This window comes from Lathyrus oleraceus, chromosome 1 (genome assembly GCF_024323335.1).
Source record: "Lathyrus oleraceus cultivar Zhongwan6 chromosome 1, CAAS_Psat_ZW6_1.0, whole genome shotgun sequence".
Taxonomy (NCBI): domain Eukaryota; kingdom Viridiplantae; phylum Streptophyta; class Magnoliopsida; order Fabales; family Fabaceae; genus Lathyrus; species Lathyrus oleraceus.
In genome coordinates this window covers 92,399,882-92,425,641 of record NC_066579.1, presented here as the reverse complement: position 1 = coordinate 92,425,641, position 25,760 = coordinate 92,399,882, and the positions used below count along the sequence as shown (strand labels likewise).

At 36.1% G+C, this 25,760-nt stretch overlaps 1 protein-coding gene across 1 annotated transcript; it reads left to right on the top strand.

The window, feature by feature from the left end:
* The first annotated feature begins 222 nt into the window (after positions 1–222).
* Positions 223–3,622, top strand: LOC127115467 (cation transporter HKT1;3). Its single transcript, XM_051047006.1, has 3 exons — positions 223–1,463; positions 2,390–2,608; positions 3,334–3,622. The coding sequence occupies exons 1-3, from the start codon at positions 223–225 to the stop codon at positions 3,530–3,532; spliced, it is 1,659 nt and encodes a 552-aa protein (XP_050902963.1). The 3' UTR covers positions 3,533–3,622.
* Positions 3,623–25,760: the final 22,138 nt, after the last annotated feature.

The following is a 25,760-nucleotide window of genomic DNA, read 5'->3' as shown; positions in this document are numbered from 1 at the left end:
TTAATAAACTAACAATAATCAACTATAGATTTTAAATTATCAGATAACAATTAATAGTTATTAGCTATTAGTCATGAGAAAACAGCTATCATTATAAAAATAAATACATTAGCAGCAACCATTATAACATTAGCATCTCCGAAAACTTTTCTTTAAATACCCTCTCTTCCATCATAATCCATTACAACAAATATATTCACTTTGTGTAAGACAAAAACAGAGATGAATATCTTAAATTCCTTTTTAAAAAAGTTGCAACATCTTTTTAACACATCATGCCAAAAACTTGCTTGTCTAAGCAAATCAATTTTTTTCTTAGCAGCATGTTTTTGTCGTTTCATCCTCTTAAGAGCAAATCCATTATGGATTCAAATTGTATATTTCACATCTCTTTCCATTTTAGGTTTTGGATTTCTCAAAGCTCTTGACTCTTCTTCTTCACAAACACCACCTAAAAACTTAGATCTATTCTTCACTTCAATTTCAGCCACAACAGTTTCAAGCATGTCAACAATTGAAATGCAAATTTTTTCAAACTCTCAATTAATCATCATCACCATTTTAATGTTCATAGGTGGTGAAATCTTTACATCCATGGTAGGACTCCATTTCATTAGATCAAGACTCAAAACTGATTTAGATAAAATCGCTACGTCTCATGCTCGTCTTGCGTCTCTAAACCCTTTCGTCGTAGATCAAATTCATCTTGAACTTGAAATGGTCACAACAAACACAAACGAGGTACACAATAAATCACATGAATCTTTACATAGTAAATCACATGAATCTTTACATAATATATCACATGAATCTTTGAGTACTACAAATGAAAATTTAAGGTACTTGTCTATGAAATATTTAGGCTATGTAGTTCTTGGTTACATTCTAGTTCTCCATTTTATAGGTATATTTGGAGTGTCTCTTTACCTTACAATTATTCCTAGTACGAAACAAATACTAAAAAACAAGAATCTTAAAATGTTCACATTTTCTGTTTTTACTATAGTTTCAACTTTTGCAAGCTGTGGTTTTGTTCCAACAAACGAAAACATGATTGTTTTTAAGAAAAATTCTGGTCTTCTTCTTATGCTTATTCCACAAGTGCTTCTTGGAAACACATTGTATCCTCCATTTTTGAGATTTTGCATATGGGTGTTGGGAAAATTCTACAAGAAGAAAGAGTGTGGTTATCTTTTGAAGCATTCAGAGGAAGTTGGTTACAAACATTTGTTGAAGGGGAAACATTCTGTGTTTCTTGTGGCTACTGTTTTTGGGTTGCTTGTGGTTCAAGTTACATTGTTTTGTTTAATGGATTGGAATTCAGAAGGTTTGAAGGGGATGAATAATTATGAGAAATTGATTGGTGTATTGTTTCAAAGTATTAATTCAAGACATACTGGAGAAACTATCGTGGATATCTCAATTCTGTCACAAGCCATGTTGGTGTTGTTTGTACTCATGATGTTAGTTTCTCTCACTTTCTCTCTATTTTTTCTGATTATTTTATTATAAAAATTGAAAAATAATAATGAATATTATTTTATAAAATTGAAAAATAAAAAATTAATACTATATGTTGATCAACTTTGTAATTATTTGTTTTGTTTTTTATATAGAACATTTAAAATTATTTAATATGTCTCTCCGTGTTTAGTATATTACAAGTATACTATTCTAATAATATATTAAATAATTTTAAATTTAGATAAAAATTTACTAACATGATTTATACTATATAGAATTTTAATCAAATACTAAATTTTATAATATATATATTATATAATCTAAAATATATGTATTTATATAGTGATAGTCAGATACAGAGCGTATGCTGCAGTATTACAATATACCTATCTCACACTGAATGCTAGTTAACATGAACAACCCTGCATGTTCCTATTTTTATTTAAAAGTGCATTATTGCAACTTTGGGTTATATATTATAATAATAATGTCAACTTTGGAATTTAGTCCCATGATATCTGTTGTCAGTCTCTTAATTATTTCAAATTTTCAATTAATAATTTTGCATAATTTGACTTCTCCTACCTAAGTTTTCTTTCATTTTATTAAAATTATTGGTTTATCTTATCTACCCTAGATAGTACTCCACAATCCAATAATTGTTACTTTAATGTGAAATTATTCCTATATATAATTATTAAAAAAAAGATAAAGTTTGGACACTGAATTATAGTTTATGAAGACGGTCATTATTTAGTATTTAAATAAATTAAATTCAATATAAAATCTTTGATGTTAAATGGAAGAAAAAAAGTAATTTGATTGTTTTGTTGAAAATTATTAATGATAAATTTAAGGGAAAGAAAAGTTATTAGTAATAATTAAATAACGACTTATTTATATATGTAGTTGTTAATTTGTACAGGTACCTTCCTCCTTACACATCATTCCTCCCATTGAAAGATTCAGAAATTAGCAGTAAGAGGATGAAAAAGACAAGAGGAAAAGTTTCTGAAAATCTGATATTCTCTCAACTCTCCTATTTAACCATTTTCATCATTCTAGTGTGCATAACTGAGAGGAAAAAATTGAAGGAAGATCCTCTCAATTTCAATGTTTTGAATATTGTTCTTGAAGTTATAAGGTTAGACTTCTATTATTCTTTCTGTTTTTAAATTTAAGTATCTATTTCTATAAAAAAAAATTATTCAATACATTTATTATTTTTAATACCTACGTGAAGATATATTATCTAAAAAAATATTAAAACTTTAGCGACTGATTTCCAAATTAATCAAAAAATTAAAAGGGGAGACTTAATAATGATGTCTATTGTATTGAGATAATCATGTTAGTTATTGCATTAATTGAAATCAAAACATCATTAACTCGACAACTCTACCTCGTGACAGTAGCAGATGCATCTTATTTGGTCACATCACCAACATGATGGCATGGTATTAACTATCTTATATTATCCGATAATACAATATATATATATATATATATATATATATATATATATATATATATATATATATATATATATATATATATATATATATATATATATATATATATATATATATATATATATATATATATATATATATATATATATATATATATATATATATATATATATATATATATATATATATATATATATATATATATATATATATATATATATATATATCATCTATGACTATATAATATTACATAATAAAATATTAAAAATTAATAACAATAATAATGAGTTTGAGACTCAAATTTCAAACATGAAATAATAGTTTATGTATGCTAAAATCTCAAGATGTTTATTTTGTATAATTAATTAACCCATATATGTGTTTTGTATATGAACAGTGCTTATGGGAACGTAGGATTTAGTACAGGATACAGTTGTGAAAGACAATTACATCCAGAAGCAAATTGTGAAAATAAGTGGATTGGGTTTGTTGGAAAATGGAGTGATGAAGGAAAGATTATTCTTATACTTGTTATGTTGTTTGGAAGACTCAAAAAGTTCAATATGGATGGAGGCAAGTCATGGAAACTTCTCTAGCTCTTTCATCAATGTCAATGATATTCAAGTTCCATGCAATGAATTTATGTATTTATGTATATGTGATGCAGATAATGCTCTGCAATTACATATCAGTTTGGATAAAACTATTTAAAAATATCTATATTAAAAGAATCTTGAAATACCAATTATTTATATAGATGCTGTTGGAACAAGATCAAACTTGTTCAAGGTGAATTAATGGTGGAAGTTGTTATTTTGGTGGTAGAAATGTTAATTGAGAAAGATGATGAAAATTGAGAAATAAGAAAAATTGAGATGAGAATATTGAATGGCATTATCTGAAGGCATTAACCACAAATATTATAATTGAGGTCTCTTTATAGTGTACAAACCACTAAACAAAGCATCCAAAACTGCCTAATAAAACAAAACTGTTTTTCTGTTTTGACTTCAGGAAATTGCTATTTCTGCAGCAAACAATAAGTCTTCCAAAATAGCTTCTCAAATAAGTTATTCTCCAAAAACACTTCAAAAGTCAATTACACTGCATTTGACTTATTCTAATCATCCAACACACCACCTAATTCAAATGCTCAATGTTCTTCATGCCCAACCTCACCACGAGTCGCTTGAAAACATCATTCGTAACCGCTTTCGTCAACAAGTCCGTGACTTGTTCTTCACTTCCGCAGTAGCTCAAACGTAACTGTCCAGAACTCACTAAATCTCTCAAGTAATGGAATCTCATCTCAATGTGCTTGCTCCTCCCATGTGCTATGGGATTCTTAGCAAGATTGATGGCTGAAACGTTGTCCACCAACAACAAAACAACTTCTCTCGTGCTGCTGTCCAGCTCACGCAGTAAGTTCACAAGCCATACAACTTGGCTTTCACACAATGACGTTGCAATGTACTCCGTCTCGCAAGAAGAGAGAGCAACCACAGCTCCTTTTTAGAACACCAAGAGATTGGTGCTCCGCCGAACATAAAGACATAACCAGTCGTAGACTCTCGATCATCTTTATCTCCGCATCAATTGGAGTCGGTGTATTCAAGTAAATTGCACCTTCTGCCTGTGTCACTTGCCGGAAACAAAATTCCACAGCCAAGAGAACCTTTCACATAACGAAGGATCCTCTTAACCGCTGCCAAGTGTGATACCTTTGGCCTCTCCATGAACCTACTAGCATTTTAGAAGGCCTCAAATTTTAAAAAATTTTATTTTTTTTATAAATATTAATAAAAATAAATAAAATGTTATTAAAAAACTCAATAATTAAAAGAAATGTTATGATAAAAACTCAATACATAAAAAAATTAAGATTGATCAAAACTCAAAATAATTATAATTAATTTTTTTAATTAATATATAATTGTATTTTTGATATATATATTTTAATTATTATAATTGTATTTTTTTAAAAATTTGAGCCCATTTTTAAAATTAGAACGGGATCTCCGATATGATTGGGCCGAACCTGATTTCATGTAAAATTATTCTTTCAAAAAACATTACAAAATTTCTCTATTTTTCTTAAAATTTTCTTTCCATGAAGCTTGTCTTCCTCTCCTAACACTACTTCGGAAAACACATATATGTCGGTTTTATATCCATTATTCGGTAGCGTGTGATTATATGTATGATGGTTTCCACAATGACTGAGTGACCGCGGTTATAAGTTAGGTAGCGATACTTATAACAATGGTAAAAAAACAACCGTTGTGAATTAATTTGTAGGTCTCGGGTTCGAATCTCAGTGTCGTGCCGTGAAAAAATACCTGAGCGCATCGCACGCTCGAAATACAACAGAGTCGTCATTGAATTTTATTTATTCTAAGATAAAGGGAAAATGTTGTCATCTAAACAAAAGTTTTAGAGGATGTTGATAAGAGTCATATGCAAAAATAAGCATTCAAAAATATTGAGAATTGAAGGAGTTGTGATTCTTGAAACTTTGACTTCAAATGTTGACTTTTTTGTCAAACCACTTGGATCAAGCTTGTGTACTTGGACTTTTATTGCATTTCAAAGCACATGGTTGATCATATGAACTCAAAATAATGTGTCCTTGATTGCCTCTTGATTAAATTGCTAAAAGCTTGAAGTTGCTTGTTGAATAAGGCATGGAAATAAACACATGAACCTTTAACTTTCCTTGTGAAGTAAGCAACAAAACTTTGAGATGCTCTTGATTGAAAAGCCCTACCTTGCACAATAAACTTAAGGAAAACAAGACATATTTTTGGTATTTTTATTAGTGGTTAGATAAGCAATTAATCATATAGACATAAAGGTAAAATAAACCAACAAAGAGGTGTTTGGTGATCCCTTCAAAAAAGCAAACCCAAAGATGGATACGGGAAGGACCTGAAGGAGAATTGCGGTCCAAAACGCAGCGGAAATTAAAATTTTCTCCTTTAGAGATCCTTACGAATGGTCATGATCAGTGATAGAATATTTACCTCTTGTGACGACTGAAACCTTTGGTGCAGATCTCTTGTGACGATCAAAACCTTTGATGCAAATCCACGAAGCGATCACGAACGTTGAACGATGACAACGTCTCTACTCAGTCCACACGAACGGGTTCCTTCAATCTCAGTGCTAGCTGGTACGAATGAAGGCTTTGAGTGAGAGAGAGAGTGATAGAAAACGAAAATAATGCAACCGCAAATTTTTGCTTCTGCACAAGGGTTCTATTTATAGAACCACTTGTGTGGGCTTCAAGCTAAAAGCCCACTTAAGTGTATTTTGGCCCATATCTTATAATATGCCCAAAATCACTTAAGCTCATGGTACCTTACCATATTTCGTATTCTACTCAAGTACATCGTACCTTACGATGCTCTATAACTCACTTAAGGGCACCGTACCTTACGGTATTCCTTAGTTACTCTATCTCCCATCAATCCGTCCTTTGTGTGTGACCCTGTAGGTTTTCGTGACGTTGGCAATTATATTAAATCACGCATTTAACATAATAAACAGTGAGCGGTATCTAGCAACACATCACTGCTACCCAAGACACGAAAATGTCATGTGATCTGACAATTCCTTCTGTGATAATACTTATGTGTATAATTACCCTTTTGCCCTTATGTCTATATTGAACACAAGGTATAGACCGTGTCATCCTTGTCCAGTTCAATATTGGGCCCATAGACATTTATCCAGTTACGCAGGATGGGCAAATTCCATCTAGGACACTCATGTCCCTTAGTATGCTTTGTGGAGTACCCATCAACTGTCTTTATGGTTATCCAGTTACGGACAACGTTGGATCAGCAATAAAGCACTCGACTCCACATCTAGGATCCATAGTGGTTTCAGGTCGAAGAGTGGAATACACTATTATCACCATGAGAATAACTTATGACACTTTGCATAACTTTCTATATAGTATTCTCATAGCGGGTCAATCCGGTATAAATATTACTCCTAATATTCATACCTATGTTTAAGACTTGATAACTCTTTATCCATGATCCATGAGATGTGATCATCAGTCTACAAACATAATAGTCTTAATGCTTTAATGTTATCCCACTTCACACTAAAGCTCGACTACGGATACTTTAAGAATAGTGTCCTTATGTTTAATGTGATCTCATGATTAGGTCATACTTGATACATTAAACAGACTAGCTATTCTAGGGACTTTATTAATCAACCATAATAAAGAGAATGCCTTTTATTATTCGATACAAGTACCAAAATGTATTGGCCTCTAGGGCTTACACCAACAATCTCCCACTAGCACTAGAGCCAATCAGGCATACCCCGTATGCCCATTGATCTAGTATGGCCATCATGCTTCTGCTGCGCAAGAGGCTTTGTCAGTGGGTCAACTATATTGTCAAGTGTAGGTACTTTACATATTTTCACATCTCCTCTATCTATTATCTCTCGAATGAGATGATAACGCCTAAGTATGTGTTTGGATCGTTGGTGAGATCTAGGCTCCTTGGCTTGTGCGATAGCACAATTGTTATCATAATAGAGACCAATGGGATCCACAATGCTAGGGACTATGCTAAGTTCACTAATGAACTTTTTGATCCAAACAACTCCCTTTTCTGCATTTGAGGCAGCAATATACTCGGCCTCGATTGTAGAATCAGCAACTGTATCTTGCTTTGAACTTTTCAAGCTCACAGCGCCACCATTTCAGCAAAACACATAACCATTGGAATCATTCATATTAAAGCGTCTCAGCACCTTGTCTATGTACTCTGACTTAGGCCAAGCATTTTATGATCTATCTCTATAGATTCTGATTCCTAATATATAGGCTGCTTCACCTAGGTCCTTCATAGATAAGCATTTCCCCACCCAAGACTTTGCTTGTTGCAGGGTAGGGATATCGTTTCCAATAAGTAATATGTCATCTACATATAATACCAGGAATACGATCATGCTCCCACTAACCTTCTTGTAGACACAAGGCTCATCTTCGTTCTTGATGAATCCATATTGTTTTACTGTTTCATCAAAACGAAGATTCCATGAGTAGGTCACAAGCTCATCTTGATCCATGAGTAATACATCACCTTGATCAGATATCCATATATCTCAGGTAGGTGACGTATCCTGCCTGACCTACGCTGGTCTTGTTCTACTTGAGCAGGTTGCTCTTACACAACTACTTGTGTTTCCTGCTCCAATTCCTCCATAGGTGTGTCGATGCTTTGTGATTCTTGAATTTCTTCAAGCTCTACTTTCCTCCCACTGGTTCCTTTGGAAATAAAATTATTTTCTAGGGAAACTCCAGTTCGAGCGACAAACACTTTGCCCTCAGAAGGATTGTAGAAGTAATACCCTCTTGTTTAATTAGGATACCCCACAAATAAGCATTTGTCAGATTTGGGCTCAAGCTTAGTTGAAATTTGTCGTTTCACATAAACCTCGCAACCCCAAATCTTTATGTAAGACATATGTGGTTTCTTACCACTCCATATCTCATATGGTGTCTTCTCAACCCTTTTGGATGGAACCCGGTTAAGTGTGTAAGCTGCTGTCAATAGTGCATGTCCCCAAAAGGAGTTTGGAAGATCGGCGTGACTCATCATGGATCGGACCATGTCTAACAGGGTTCGATTTCTTCTCTCAGATACACCATTCCATTGGGGTGTTCCAGGAGGAGTAAGTTGGGATAGGATCCCACACTCTTTCAGATGGTCATCAAACTCTAGGCTTAAATACTCACCACCTCGATCTGATCGAAGAGTTTTAATATTCTTACCTAGTCGGTTTTAACTCGTTAGGTTTCACCCTTTTAGTATTAATGTTATTAATAGGCATTTCGAGATCAAGGACATACAGTCCATTGCTCATTTGTGCAGTAGCATAGAATATATCATTCAAATAAATTGAGCAACAATTGTTCTTTATTATAAATGAAAAAACCAAACTTGTCCAAACAAGAAATGGAAATAATATTCCTGCTAATTGCAGGTACATAATAACAGTTCTCTAACTGAATTATAAAACCACTAGGTAAAGTCAATACATAAGATCCTACGGCTAAAGTAGCAACCTTTGCTCCACTGTCAACTCGTAGGTCAACTTCACCTTTTGCCAAATCTCTACTCCTTTTCAGCCCCTCCACATTTGTACAAATGTGAGAACCGCATCCAGTATCTAATACCCATGATGCAGAAGTAGATAAATTTATTTAATAACAAAAATACCTGAAGTTGAAGTCTCTACTCCATTCTTCGTATCTTCCAGGTACTTTGGGCAGTTTCTCTTCCAGTGTCCGGTCTTACCGCAATGGAAGCAGGTGCCTGCCTTTGCTATGCCTCCACTAGGCTTCAAAGCAGCAACGGTGGGTCTGGGTTTGGCAACTTCCTTGCCTTTCCCTTTATCACCCTGCTTGGTGGGCCTTTTGTTCTGTCTCTTTCCATTTCCGATCATCAGAATGGACTTCCCTTTTGACTTCAGATTCTGCTCGGCAGTTCTTAACATGGCGAGCAGTTCAGGAAGAGATTTGTCCATATCAATCATATTGAAATTTAGGACAAATTGACTGAAACTATCTGGCAACGATTGCAAGATCAAATCAGTCGCAAGTTCCTTTTCGAGGGGAAAACCCAATCTCTCAAGGTTTTCCACATACCCAATCATCTTGAGTACATGGGGACCTACAGGGGCTCCCTCAGCTAACTTGCTTTGGAAAAGGGCTTTTGAAACTTCAAATCTCTCATGCCTTGCTTGCTCTTGATAGAGCAGCTTCAGGTGTTCGATCATATCGAACGCTGACATGTTCTCATGTTGCTTTTGCAATTCTGAGTTCATGGTAGCCAGCATGAGACAAGCAGTTTCATTGGCATCATCGACATGCTTCTTATAAGCATCTCTTTCTGCCTTAGGTGCAGAACTAGGAGGTTCCTCTTCAGGAACAGGTGTCTCCAAGACATACAGCTTTTTATCATGTTTGAGGACAATCCTCAGGTTTCGGTGCCAATCCAGAAAATTTGTTCCAGACAATTTTTCCTTGTCAAGGATTGATCGCAAGATGTTGTTAGAGGTGTTTGCTGTCATGGTTATCTACATAAGGATTAAGAAAATATAAGTATCATTGACATATTTAATTAGGCCTTTAATTAAATATGCTCCCACTATTTTACTCAAAACAAATGACCCTCATCATCTGATTCGGAAAATCCCGTTGGAAGATTTTCTAGTGGGTCGAGATCCATATTTCACTTCGTTCTAAGTCCGCGTAGGCGGATTACACAAAACTAGGTTATTTAGGTAGGAACTCCTTCCAATTGTATCTCATACAACTCTCGAAAAATTCAGTTGGGTGAATAACTCCTTATTCCAATCCATCATATGGATTATTCCCAACTCTTACTTCTAAAACATATATGATATTATTATAATTAAGTTTGACCCATTGTCTTAGCAGTTGGATATTACAATTATTCCATCGCACCTTACTAATATAGAACATGCACCTCGCTTTGGCGAAACCTACATTATCCGATACTAGTCTTGATGAGTGCTAAAACTTGGAAAGCAAACATATATAATATCATCATAATTTGTTTAGTTAAGTTTGACCCATTGTTTTAGCAGTTGGATATTACAATTATCCCATCGCACCTTACTAATATAGAACATGCACCTCGCTTTGGCGAAACCTACATTATCCGATACTAGTCTTGATGAGTGCTAAAACTTGGAAAGCATAAACTTAATATTTTAGTTTGAGGGAATTGCAATTGTTATGATCTCACCGGCTTGTTTATCATATAAATCGTCTCTCACATGCATCAACATACATACAAACAAAATGAAACAGTTATGGCCCCTAGCGCAATTGTTCTCCCAAGCCAATGAGAGAACCTAAGCTAACCTACAACGATCTAAGCTTCTCCAAGCAAGATCTTCAAGGTTGTCCTCCTTTAATATTGAATTCTTCTCTAAGCTTCTCCAAGCAAGATCTTCAAGATTGTCCTCTTTTGATATTGAAATCTTTTCTTTCTTCATAACATTGTCTTCTTCTCTTTATTCATAACATTGCATTCCAGAAGAAACTCGTTTTACATACGAGGGTTTGAGATGAGAAAATAAGTTACATTAAGAGATCAAAAGGAGAGGCACGACACGCAGGTCGTATTTAAAAAACCCAAAACAAAATAAAGGAAGACTAAGGCCATAACTGATCACAACAAGGCAACAATAATAAAACATTATTATTATTATTATTAATCTTAATTCCTTTAATTAATTAAAACAAAATTAAATTTCGGCGACCGATCACACTACGCAGAGTTAGCCGGGGGTTCCGCTGCCCGGTCAGCGGACGGTGTTTTGCATCTACACAACCCTTGCGTAGTCACAAAACAGAACCCCCAAAATTTTGACTCTGTGAGTGTGACGACCGTCACAGGCATGTGACGACCGTCACAGACCATGTGAGTGTGACGACCGTCACACAAAACACGTTACGACCGTCACAGGGCCAAAACAGAAACGCCTATTTTTCTGGGCTTGTGAATGTGACGACCGTCACAAAGCACGTGACGACCGTCACGCATCCAGTTTGTTACGCCTGTTACGCTCGTCACACGAGCTTCACGCAGCCAAACTAATAGGACTTTGAAACAGTCTACGGACCTCTTCCAAAAAGCCCTAAATTCACAACTCCTTGACGGCATAACCCTTGCGCCGTCACCAACCCTAATGCGCCAATTTCAGACCGTCAAACACACCTCGATTGTTGATTCAGTATGATTGATCAACAGGTCATTGCTTCACCATACTAATGTCGGATTCCGAAGCAAATGACCATTGATCGCTCAAAGGAAAACAATCATTTAGTGTTCGAATGAACGAAACAGAAACAGTATATCACATATACCGTATTTTGCATTAGGATTACTTATATCATATATAAGTTGATCGGTCTCAATTGCGTAACCTATGGACGATCGATGTATCGCTGCTTCACCATACTAATGTCGGATTCCGAAGCATAGTCAACATCAATCATCCAACTCGTACACTCATGATGCCAAATTTAATTACTCGTTTAATTAATTGATTCATTCTGTCTTTTAATCATATTAATACAGAAATTAAACAGCTATCCGATTCATGGTTTCGTAAGTGGCTCTGATACCACTGAAGGAGAATTGCGGTCCAAAACGCAGCGGAAATTAAAATTTTCTCCTTTAGAGATCCTTACGAATGGTCATGATCAGTGATAGAATATTTACCTCTTGTGACGACTGAAACCTTTGGTGCAGATCTCTTGTGACGATCAAAACCTTTGATGCAAATCCACGAAGCGATTACGAACGTTGAACGATGACAACGTCGCTACTCAGTCCACACGAACGGGTTCCTTCAATCTCAGTGCTAGCTGGTACGAATGAAGGCTTTGAGTGAGAGAGAGAGTGATAGAAAACGAAAATAATGCAACCGCAAATTTTTGCTTCTGCACAAGGGTTCTATTTATAGAACCACTTGTGTGGGCTTCAAGCTAAAAGCCCACTTAAGTGTATTTTGGCCCATATCTTATAATATGCCCAAAATCACTTAAGCTCATGGTACCTTACCATATTTCGTATTCTACTCAAGTACATCGTACCTTACGATGCTCTATAACTCACTTAAGGGCACCGTACCTTACGGTATTCCTTAGTTACTCTATCTCCCATCAATCCGTCCTTTGTGTGTGACCCTGTAGGTTTTCGTGACGTTGGCAATTATATTAAATCACGCATTTAACATAATAAACAGTAAGCGGTATCTAGCAACACATCACTGCTACCCAAGACACGAAAATGTCATGTGATCTGACAATTCTTTCTGTGATAATACTTATGTGTATAATTACCCTTTTGCCCTTATGTCTATATTGAACACAAGGTATAGACCGTGTCATCCTTGTCCAGTTCAATATTGGGCCCATAGACATTTATCCAGTTACGCAGGATGGGCAAATTCCATCTAGGACACTCATGTCCCTCAGCATGCTTTGTGGAGTACCCATCAACTGTCTTTATGGTTATCCAGTTACGGACAATGTTGGATCAGCAATAAAGCACTCGATTCCACATCTAGGATCCATAGTGGTTTCAGGTCGAAGAGTGGAATACACTATTATCACCATGAGAATAACTTATGACACTTTGCATAACTTTCTATATAGTATTCTCATAGCGGGTCAATCCGGTATAAATATTACTCCTAATATTCATACCTATGTTTAAGACTTGATAACTCTTTATCCATGATCCATGAGATGTGATCATCAGTCTACAAACATAATAGTCTTAATGCTTTAATGTTATCCCACTTCACACTAAAGCTCGACTACGGATACTTTAAGAATAGTGTCCTTATGTTTAATGTGATCTCATGATTAAGTCATACTTGATACATTAAACAGACTAGCTATTCTAGGGACTTTATTAATCAACCATAATAAAGAGAATGCCTTTTATTATTCGATACAAGTACCAAAATGTATTGGCCTCTAGGGCTTACACCAACAGGACCAACATGTGATATTGTTTGTTTGCAATGACCCAAATGATATGTGAGATCTTAGGGTTAAAAATTAGGGTATGACACTCATTCATCAGACACACCTTCTCTCTCTCTCTCTCTCTCTCTCTCTCTCAATTATATTGATGCCGCAAATTGATCCGCCGCACCAGGAATCGCCCCGGCGGCGGTGGAGCCAAGAAATGCACAAGGCCACCACCTCTAGACTCCTCTCCTCATCTTCTTTCTACTTCTCTAAAACATTCTCTCCAAATCCTACTGAAACCTTCAATCCAACCGAAAAATCCTCCAGAACCCTAGATCTTCAATTTAAAATTAAATGGCCCCAAATCTCAATTTTAAGCTACCACCTTAGGGCTTTTATTTATCACTCAAAATTATATAGTATGGTAACAATTATGGCGTAAAGAATTAAAGCCTCAAGATAACCAAGCCTACGTCCAGAGCGGAAAATGGTTCTTAGAGTTGTTGAACCAATGAAGATGAAGATGAAGATGCAGAGAAAGAAACCTAGACATGTAATTAGGTAAGCCTTGGATCTCAACTTTGAAAATTTTCTTCCTTACTTCTTCTTCCTCTTATGAAATTGAACCTTAGTCAATTGGGAATTGTGTTTGTTGTAGTTGGTTAGAACTTGAATGGAGAGACTAAAAGAAGTGAGGCCAAGCTCTACTCTTTCAGAACTTCAATGTGATGCTCTGAGGAGTATCTTGAAGAGAGCTCTAATGGAGTTTGGAAGGGTGAGAAGAGAGAGTTGTAGAGAAATTAAGATTGAGGGTGAAGTGTGAGTAAATGGTGACTGTCTTTGATTGAAGAGGAAGAATTTTTTAAATAGAGGAGCTTGAAGACTGAATTGGAGGGAGATGTAAGCAATTTTGGTAGCTTTTAGGGCAAGCTTACTTAGAAGTTAGGTTAACTGTTAAAGTTAGTTGTTTAATGAACAAAATCAGATAGTGTGATAACAATGTTAGTTTGAGGGAAATTGCAAGTTAGTTCAATTTGAATATGATAATTTAGAAGATATGTTAGTTTAATTGTAGTTAACTAGATTAGTTAAATGTTAGTTGATTGTTAGTAATTAGTTAGTAACAGTTAGTTGCATTAGATGTTAGAGGTTAGTTTTTAGCTGTTAGAGAAATGGCTAAAATCAGTTACTAGTTTGGTTGAAACAAATTGAAAGTTAGCAAATTAGTTAGTAAGACTTAGAAGTTAGTTTACAATTAGTTTAATGGCTAGTGCACACTTGTAAAAAGGTAAATATTAGTTGAATGATATGTTATAATTTGGGAAAAATAGTTAGTTATAGGAAATGGGAAAACAACTAGGGTTAGTTAGCTTTGAATTGGTTGGTGTGGATTAGTAGTTTTCCTAACTACTATAACAACTTAACTAAAGAGGAAATGTTAACTAGCTGTTAAAAATTGAAAAACAAATCGGGTTTAAGACTTTTAAAGGATTGATTTTTGCTAGGTTAAAACAAATTGACAATTAATAATGGTTATTGGGGTGTGTTAGTCAATTTGGAAATGGTTGAAAACGGAATTCGAATGTGAGTTATATTTATGAGGTTGTTAACTATTAGGTTAATGATGGTTTGGGAAAAGTGCGTGGTAGTTAGGATGCTTGGATTTTATTTGCTAACAATTAGTTAGCATTTGGTTGGTGAACTGGTTTGTTGCAATGCCAAGTTAATAATCACACTTTCTTGACATTTGGGGCAGGTAATTGTAGCTTACAAATATGATTTATGGCAGTTGGTTTGGATGATTATATGACTTGGTCAGTTGGCCTAATAATTGAGGTTAGGGTAATGTGGTTCATGGATTCTACATGGCTTATGGGCAATTAGAGGTTACAGACTATATGGACTGGTTTTTGGATGGTTGGTGTATTGTAAATGTAGATGTATGTTGCTAAGTATGACATGTATATGTATGTTGCTAGGTGTTTTGTTGGGCACGACATATGGTTAAGTGTTGGATCATGATGAATTAGGTTTGTTAGGGTAGGTTGGTTACACATTTGCATAACATTGATCCTTTTGGCTTTATGCTGCTATGTTTCAATGTGTGATGAATGAATATGATATGGACCATGATGTGTGTATATGTATGGGCTATCATGACTTGATGGATTAGTTAGCAAGTATGTATGAAATGTAAGCTAAGTGTTATGGCATAATGTATTTGAATGAATATACATTTCTAGTGTTGGTATATTCTTGATAGTTATGATGTATGGTTGGTTTAATGATGCTGGTTTGATTTAGGTTTTATAAGGGCTGTTGCAAGCTTAGTTTGAGGCTTGGCATGGCCTAATAAGGTTTGGCATTGTATTTCAGCATGATGGAGGCTTGGTATGGAATTGAACATGAAGAGACTTTGGAATGAACTTGAAGAACTTGGAGGCACACACGGAGAGTCATAAGGATGAGGAGAAAAGATAAGCTTAGGGCTTAGTTTGACTTTGGTAGACTATTTGACAAAAAGTCAACAGTTGACCAAAAGTCAACCTTAGGTCAAATTAGGATTTTTGTGTATAATTTTCTTTTTTGCCTTTTGTAATGTATTCTTGATATTATGAATGTGAATTGGACCTTGAATGTAGCTTGTGACTTGTTTCTTAAGAAATGTACCTTTTCCCTCCATTTCTACTTTTGAACTTTTGAATCTTTTGACTTTGAATGGTAATGTCTTGATAAAGATAATAATAGTCATCTATAACCAACATGTAAAACCTCATAAGAAATTGGCCAATAAAAAGTCAACTTTCCAAGGTTGACTTTGTTGACCAAAAGTCAAACTTGTGCAAATGACTCCCAACCTCTATTGTCCATAATGTATTCCAACATAATCAAATTTCTAGACCAATATTAGGGATTCAAGAAAAACGAACATCCCAAGGTTAGTTATGCCCAAAGAGTCAAAAAGTAGTGCAATGATCCCACTGTTCGCATGTGGTTTTCGCGCGAATAATCTCTAGCCTCCTATTGAGGTTTACTTGCAGGATCAGCTACAAAATCCTAGACTAAGTGTTAAGTTTATGGGATGTTTTGTCTAAATGTTTGGATTAAGAAAACGGTATATAGGAAATGCTTGTAAAAGGTGCAATTAGAATAGATGAATGAAAGACAACATAAACCGTAGGTAATTTGAATTGCTTGAAGGTAAATGTGGACACAAGCATACATTTCTGTAGGAATGGACTCTTTCTCTAAACGCTTGACACATGTCTTCCCACTTCCTTTATAACTTCCCACGTTCTTGTTGTTTCGAAATCTTACCCGCATAAATTGTCCTTTGCTTCGAGTTCAACCTGCACATTTTCTATCCGTCAGACCTATTTCGACTTGGCTTGTGTTCCATGTCCGTCTTGTCTTTCGAACCCCTTCCACCGTGTTCATTCTTCTCGATGCTTCATTTTATGATTCCATACTTCTTGCTTTGATTTTCCTTTTTGGCATAGTCGAAATTTGTTGGCTAACAAATTGCCCCCTTAAAAGGCTAGTTTCGACTGAGAAACGTTTCGACCGAGAAACTTGGTGTTTTGTCTTTCCCAATTTCGATTAGGTGTCTAATTATTGACGATGTCATGCGTAATGATGACACCTTTTTGCGCCACGATTTCCAAGGGGAACTGCCATCATTTTCAGCTACTTCCTAGGTCGTGGGTTTTCAATCACATTTTACTAACTTTCTGACCACTGCTGAATCGGAACAGTTGTCGTCAATATCTATTGGCTCTTGGTTGTCATTGTATTTGCTTATAAATATCATTCTTCCACATTTTTTGTGTTCCTTCCTTCTTCTCCGTTTACGCATTTTTCTGCAACTCTCAGAACAAATACTTTCCTCATTTCTCTTCTTTCATACATTGCAATGGCCTTTTCTACTAATATTATGGATACAGTTACACACGATACTAGTAACAATCCCATCGCTTTCAACCTCGCTGAAAAAGAAGGCTTAACCATTGTTCCTCAACCACCTTCAAATGATCCATCCAAGGTGGAAAGTTGGCAACGACAAAGACTCATTCCCTACATGGTGGATGAGAAACTTCTTGCCTTCCATGGGCTACTCCTAGAAGAAAGAACGCAACCCAAAAGGGTTCAAAATTTGTTTCCTTGCTTCACCCTTATTGTTCGTGTTGCTTTCGAGAAGGATGGCATCATCGATCTCAAGTCTATGGACCCAGAAGCTAGAGTTTTTCGGTCGATGCCTACTCTTGGCAACAAAGAATACCTAGCCTGGCTCGAAAGATGGCAAAACAAACATCAAGCCTAATGGAAGACAGTTGGCATCTTCGACGCCATCCAAATCTCAAGGCATGCCCATAGGGTCAATCCTTGCATGTTGGTTTATTTGCTCTATTTGTGGGAAGGTTCGACTAACACCTTTCACCTTCTCTGTGGGATGTTGACGCCCACTCTTTTCGACGTGGCAACCATCACTGGTCTTTCACCTTTGGGAGAAACCTTCGACCTAGCTCATTCGACCGAGAATAAATTTTCTTTCAAACGTCCAAGACTCAAATTTTATATTGTTGATTATCATGTCAAAGATCTGACGATGTTTCTGACAAGGAGCATATTGCCTTTCTCACTCTGTGGCTTTCTTACTGTGTGTTTTGTCCCAACTCTTTACAGATGGACAAGAGTTTCATTCCTCTAGTGATTCAACTACATGAGGGTCGACAAGTTTCATTGGGTAAACTTATGTTGGCGTCCCTTTATCATTCCTTGGGACTTGCCTCCTTGAAGCTTAAACTGCTTTATTCCACTTCTAAGGATTTGAACCTATTGGGACCTCTGTGGTTGCTACAACATTGGCTAAAGGCCATTTTTGAATATAAACTGGGTTACCCGGTGTTAGAGAGGATTACGCATTTGACGCAGGAACGCCCGATCGAAGGTGTCCGACTGGCCTTGACTATTGTCAAGAGATTCCCAATAAAACCCTCTTCATGAAGTACTTAAATCTGTTTAGCAAAACCACTACTTTCGTGTCAGGCATGGATCCTTTTGAGGATCGAAACTTTGGCCTGACATGGTTTACGAATCCCTTTCCTGGCGTCTCTCCATGAACTGCTGTACAATCGAACATTGTGTGGAGAGCGTTTCTAACTCACATAATATTGTCCTTCAGGATCGAGACTAGGACGAAAGGGTATGGGTTCATGAATTACTAACCTAACATGGTGTCTCAATAATTCGGTCTAAGCCAAATGCTGCCAAAATCTTTGGTGTCTCATTCTTCCAACATCATATGGGCTGGTCGACAATTGAACGCTGACGACCATATGGCTTGCCTAAAGTTCCATAAGAAAACTCAACAACTTGAACTTCCTGTATTCAAATTCTAACATTCCTTCTTCACCATCGAAGACTTCAACAAGTGGTGGAATGCATATCAACGTTAATACTTCTCCAACTCAATGTTTCTACAGAAACTAGTTAATGCCTTTTCCGTCTAAGTTGGCAAACCATCGACTGACAAACCCACTCCAACTGCTCCTATTGAGGATTCCCTAATCGTTGACGATGTTGAGACTCCTCCTAAAAATGTAAGCATTGTTTTCTTGGATTTTCTTTTATCCGTTAGGAAAACAAACTGATTATTTGGTGAATTTGCTCTCCAAGGTCAAAAATGTGTCTCAGCTGCATCAGCCCCAAATAAGCCCCCTAAAAAACCAAAAGTGTTAGTTTCTAAAGGTGAGGTTTCTATTACTAGCATGCATTATCACACCCTACCTTCTTCGATGATTCCAACCTCAACTCCAGCCACCCCTCTTTAAAAGAAGAAAAAGGTTCCATCCAAAAAACGGCTCAAAAAAACTATTTCTTCGAGCATTGCAAGGACTTCTACTCTCGACAATCTCTCTGAGATTTTTAAACATATTGGTCATGAAGAGCCTACTCTAACTTCTCCTCCCAAACCTCCAACTCCTAAGGTATTGGACACTTCTCCTCATCTAATTTTTGTGGAATTATCCCTTGATACTAATTCTGCGATCTTTCCTCAGGGTTCTCAGGCTAAGTCGACTTGTATTGAAAATGCTGATGATGCAGCCGTAGTTGTGGCTCTGATGGAGACTACTGATCCCTTGAGCCCCCAAAGGCAAGATGAGTTTCAAAGCGTGTCGACTGAAAGCAATCAAGATCCCGACACGCATCACATTCAGGGTCCTTCAACTACCACTGGTGGCGAGACTCATTCGACTAATAAGGGATAAATAACTCCCCCAACCTCTGAGAAAGGTACCCCCTTGTACAAGATAAAAGTACCAATAGTTCTCTTAATTCGGAGGAGACTCTCTCACCGAAACAACAAAATCCAGCAAAGACTTTGAGAAGGCTGCAGAAGCTTTGCCAAGCGTCGATTGATGCTTAACCCTCTAGCTCGACTGCCATGCCTATTCCAGAAATTGATGCTTCCGTCATTATTAAACTCCAACAGCTGAAAACCTACTTATTTGAGCGTGAAATTTTGGTTGTCGTCATAGAGGAAGAGGCCTTGGGGGTCGACGTCCTCAAGCTGCTTGACGAGATTTCTTGATATAAAGTTCCTGATCCCGTGGCTAAATATCTCATTGAATTTGAAGCCTTCTTCACTCACCTTGTCAAATACCTCACTCTTCGTCGACATGTTGACTTCCAAATTAAAACGAAGCTCAACGAGATGAGACGAAAATGGGACTTCAGCGAAATTTGTGAAAGGAAACTCAGTGATTTTGAGACCAAGAAGCAAGAGCTTTCAACCAACAACAAGCCTTTGACCAGTAAATCTCAAACTATCAGGCTGAAATGGTTGAACTCGCCAAGAAAATTGCTGAAGTCAAGAAACAACAAGCCTCCTTGGATTCAACTGAGACTCTATCGGCTTAAGATGTTATCGATCAGGAAGTTTTCAAAGAAATTTCACATGGTGAGAAGGCCCTTAAAATTAAAGAAGGATTGGCCAACTACAGGAGAAGAGGGACCTCTTCGACAGTAGGATTGACCATGAGAAGACCCTTTTTGAAGACTTTAAGTCTAGATTTCCTACCTAATGTATTTCTCTGTCGACACAATGTAACTCCGCTTGGAGATTTTGTATGCCATCTTGGCTTTTTCCATTTTGGCTTTGATAATTAATGACAGGTTTTATTACCGTTTAATTTGAATCTCTTGGAGCATATGTTTATATTTTTCCAAATATTTCCCATTTACCCTTAAGATTCATTGGTCAATACCCAACTCTTGAATTTCATAGGCATTATTCGTAAACGTTTGGATTACTTGAAATGGTCCCTCCCAATTTGGTGACCATTTTCCTAAAGTTCGATCTCTTCGATCTGTAGATAAGATCACCTTTCAAACATAATCATTTATTGCAAAGGTTTTTATCTTAACCTTTTTATTATACGCTTTGACCACATGCACTTTTTGTCATAACATCATGTCTAGTGCAACCTACCTTTCTTCGTCTAAATCGGTCATTTTGTTGAACATTAGTCTCTAATATTGTTTCGACAAAATGTCGTTTTGCTGCTACATCCTAACTGATTGTAAACAGATTTCTGCTGGCAACACAATATCATGACCAAATGTCAAACGAATAGGCGTTAAATTGGTTGCCTCCTTTGGGGATGTTCGACAAGCCCATAGAATTGGATTTAAGGTTTTATGCTAATTCTTAGGTTTCTTGGCAACATGTTTTTTGATTAACCCAATTATCACTTTATTGGTTGCCTCGACTTGTCCATTTGCTTGGGCGTAGTAAGGTGTGGAAGTAACCAACTTGAATCTTGTTTCAATACTAAACTCTTGCATCTTTTGACCAATGAAAACTGAACCTTGATCTGTAGTAATGGTTTTGGGAATTCCAAACCTATACACAATGTGTTTTTGAATGAACCCAATCACAACCTCTTAATCCACTTCTATCAAAGGGATAGCTTCTATCCATTTTGTGAAATAGACTATACCTACCAGGATAAACTTTTGTTGTTTCGACGAGGCTGGTTGAATCTCACCGGTGACATCTAACGCCCAACCTCGAAAGGGTCGGGGCTTTATAATTGCATGTAACTCGTTGGCTGGAACATGTTAAATGCTTGCATGTATTCGACATTCTTGACACCCTTAGGCAAAGTCAATACACTCTTTTAACATACTTGGTCAGTAAACACCTTATCGAAATAATAACCATTTCATTTTATGGCTAGCTTGGTGAGCTTCACATATTCCACTATGTACCTCGGACATTACCAAGTATGCTTTTGTATCCCTAAGACACTTGAGAAACACTCATTATGGAGTATTTTTCAATAACTCATTTCCCAGACATACATAGCTTAACGCTATATACTTTATTTTCCTGTAAATGTTTTCGACTGGATTTTCTAGGTACTCCATGATTGGTTTTCTCCAATCTGACTGCGGCAAATTTTCATTGGCAAAAACTTCATGTCTTTTAAAATTTTCAAAAAATTTACTTAAGACATCTGCCCCCCCCCCCCCCCCCCCCCCCCCCCAATTTTTTGGGATTTCCATTTTAGGTGTGTAGCGGTAAATTCATGACCATTAAGCTATAGATAAACTTAACGTCAATAAAACCAGAGTCGCACCGTGCTTTTATTATTTCCAAAAGAAAAGGGAAAAGTACGAACAAAACCCAAAGGTAAGAAGTTTTCAAATCAAAACTAATAAAATGCCAGATATTACAGGTAATGGGGTTGGTTACACAGAGGGAAGGTGTTAGCACCCAAAGTGTCCTAGGTACTCCTAGGGAGCCCTTTTTTATGTGTGTATGTGTTTTTGGCATAAAAGATGTTTGCAATAAATAGAGTGTGGAGATGAGAAAAAAATTCATTAATTATATTTTTGTGTTTGACAAGACCTTCGGACTTGTGCCTACTGTAAGACCCCAATTTTGTCCCTAAGATCCCTCATGGCATCATAACATTGCATTTGACATTGCCTCAAGGATCATAAAGCATCTTGGTTCCCCTTGCCTTTGGGTGGGACTCCTTGTGAGTGGTTTGAGATCACCAAGCATGTTTGAATTGTATATCATTGCTTTCCTTATTTTATTTACTAACCAAAAGCACAAAAATATGTCACTAACATCTTTTGTTTGTAGCTTGAGCAATCACAAGGTCAAAAGCTTCAAGGAGATCATTGGTACAAAGACATGGTCAAGAGGAAATGATAGCAAGCATGGTAATGGTTCCCAAAGCTCTCATCCATCAAATATTCCCCCCAGCATCTCAATTCATCATTTTGATCAAAGCAAGTCAAAGGGTTTGAGGTTTGTCCCCCAAAGAAACCCTAATTCATCTGTGCACCACAATGCCTTGCTCTTGAAGCAACCTCAACCCATGATCAAATACAATCAAGGGAAGTTATTTAATTCATAATTTAATGCATATTTGAACTTATTTGAGTGTCCTCAATCATCAATTCATCAAGATATGGGTTGTGGACTTGAGAAGTTGATCAGTCAATCCCTCTAACTATTTTGAAATGCACTGAGACCTAACTTTTTATGTGTTGGTCAAATGGAGATGGTTCCAAAAGCACAAATGTTCTTAAGGACAATATGAATAACTTTCATGTTCATCAAAAATTGATTTTAAGCTTGGAAGGCCATCCCCCATTCCAACACATTATAGGTCATTTTGACTGAAACCCTAATTGTGGGTCACCTTCCCAAGGACATAACTCATTAATTGTTTACGATATTGAGGTGGGATCAAATTCATTGGAAAGCTTAAGATGTCTACTTCAAATGTTATGTTGAACAAATTTTCAAAATCTCAAAGGAAATACATGTGATAATGCAAGACATTATAGGTCCTTTTGGGCCAAATGTATTGAAAGGCAAAAAAGTCCAACTTCAAGTGCCCATAACTCTCTCATCAAAACTCCAAATGATGCAAACTTTATGTCCATCTTGATTTTCTTGAAAAGATCTACAACTTGGATGTTGGAGGTTTTTTCACTTGAGGCTTGCATCATCAAAACAGAAGGGCTTGAACATTGGCCAAATTTGGAAACTTTGCATTGACATGTCTTGCACATCACACTTTAAACTCAAATTTCATAAATTTCCACACTCCAAATGGATTTTTTCCCAACATAACAATTGTTCCTTACATCAAGACCTTTCCAACCATTACTCACATGATCATTTTTGGATTTGGAAAATGGTATTTTCGAAGAGTTGAACATTTAGGCATAATTATGGAATGCACATAAAATCTTGATACACAAGCAATTGCCATTCAAACTACACGTCCAATTCAACTTGGTTTGTGTTCAGCATGCATTTGCATAAGCTTTTGGGCTTTGCACGCGCCTGTACAGGCCCATGCATGAAGGATCCAAATTCCATGCACATGAGAATTCACCTTGCTTTCAGTTTGTTTTGCTATAAATAGAAGGGTTCATCTTCATTCAAACTCAACCTAAAGGCGCCTGAAACACTGCTGAAGTGATTCCCCAACCTCACCAAAGAAGCAATTTCCATTTTTCTTCAAATTTTTCAGATCCAAAATTCAACTTCATCTGGTTGAATTCTTAGATCTAAAGCTTCTAAACCTTCATCATTTATCTCACTGATCTTTGTTTTGGCAAAGCAAGCAAGGAATTGAGCTCAAGTTACCAGAGTTCAAGCTTACTCTTCAACTGGTATTTCATTCGAATCTCATCATCCATTGACCTATTGGCTTAGATCTTGTGTTGGCTGAAGTCCTCTCAATAGAGGCATCATGATTATGCATTCAATTTTTGAAATCCATTCAGTTCATGATGAACACCAGATTTTTTAACTTCTGATTTCTCACACCATGGAAATCTAGAGTGAAAATGGATGGTACAGGGATGATGTACATCATCCCAGCTTTCCAAAGATGTATAGATCGTGCATTTTCATTAAGGTTTGGATCTCTGCAACTCTGGCCGGAATTCTGAGGCTCACCGGAGAAGACGGTGGCTCCGGTGGCCATCCCAACTCCAGATCAATTCCTGACCACACGATCTTGTTTCCAGATCTAATCTGGACCGTTCCATGTTATGACTTGTTTTAATGTTGCGTGTGGTTCAGTTGACCAAGGCGTATGGTGGGAGCGCATCTCTGGAGCGTATGATCTGCCAGCTCAATTAATGAGCTCAGATCTAACGCTCCTTGTTTTTTTGCATTTTTTATTTTCTTTAATTCCAATTATTTTCAAAAATCAATATCTCTCTCATTTTTAATCCAAAAATTATGGGACCAATTGCATTAGTCTCCAAATAAATTCTAGTTTCTATTTCTGATTTTTTATTTTTTTTATTTTATCATTTGATATTTTTTGTGAATTTTCTCTTTTCTGGTTATTTTTAATTCATTTTAAATAGTTTTTGATATTCAAAAAATACAAAAATATTTTCCTAACCTATTTGAATGATGATGGATCTATGAAAAATATTCTCATCAATTTTTAAATTGATTTGAGATTTATTTGAGATTTTAGTTCAATTAGGTTATTTTTATTCTTTTTTAATTGATTAAAAATAGTTTATGACTTTTAAAAATGCTGAATTTTTTTGTCAAACTTTGTTTGACCTTGTTGAACTTAGGATAAGTTACTTGGACCTTTCAAGGTTGATTTGAGGTGATTTTGAAGTTTGACCTTTCCATTATTTTTAATTCAAGTTTATTTTAATATTGAAAATGCCAAAAATATTATGCTTATTGTTTGATCTCCAATCTTCATCTCATTTCTGATATATTATTGTTTGACTTTGACTTTCAATGTCATTTGGTCAATACATATGGATTAGTACATATTATTTCATCTTATGCATTTTGATCTTTCCATTTCCTTATCCTTTCTTCATCTTCTTCTTCATCTTCTTCTTCTTCTTTCCTTTTGATCAATGAGTTGAAGGTTGATAAGTTGGCATTGATTAGGGAGACTTAATCTTCCTTGATTCAAATCTAATTCATCTTGATCAATTGATCAAGTGAATGGCTTTGAATTAAGGATAGGTTGTCTTCTAAATCATGCAAAAGGCTTAAACCAATACAAGATCAATTCTCTTTTTCTTTTTGGCATGGCAAATTGTTGGAACTTGGTTCAATAATCAAGACTTCTAACTTGTGTTGTTGCCTACATTATTATTGACCGGCCTCAGATAGTTGTGACTTCTACATAAGTCCAATTACGATTGCTTAACATAGCGCTAAATTTGCCTTATGGCACACTAAC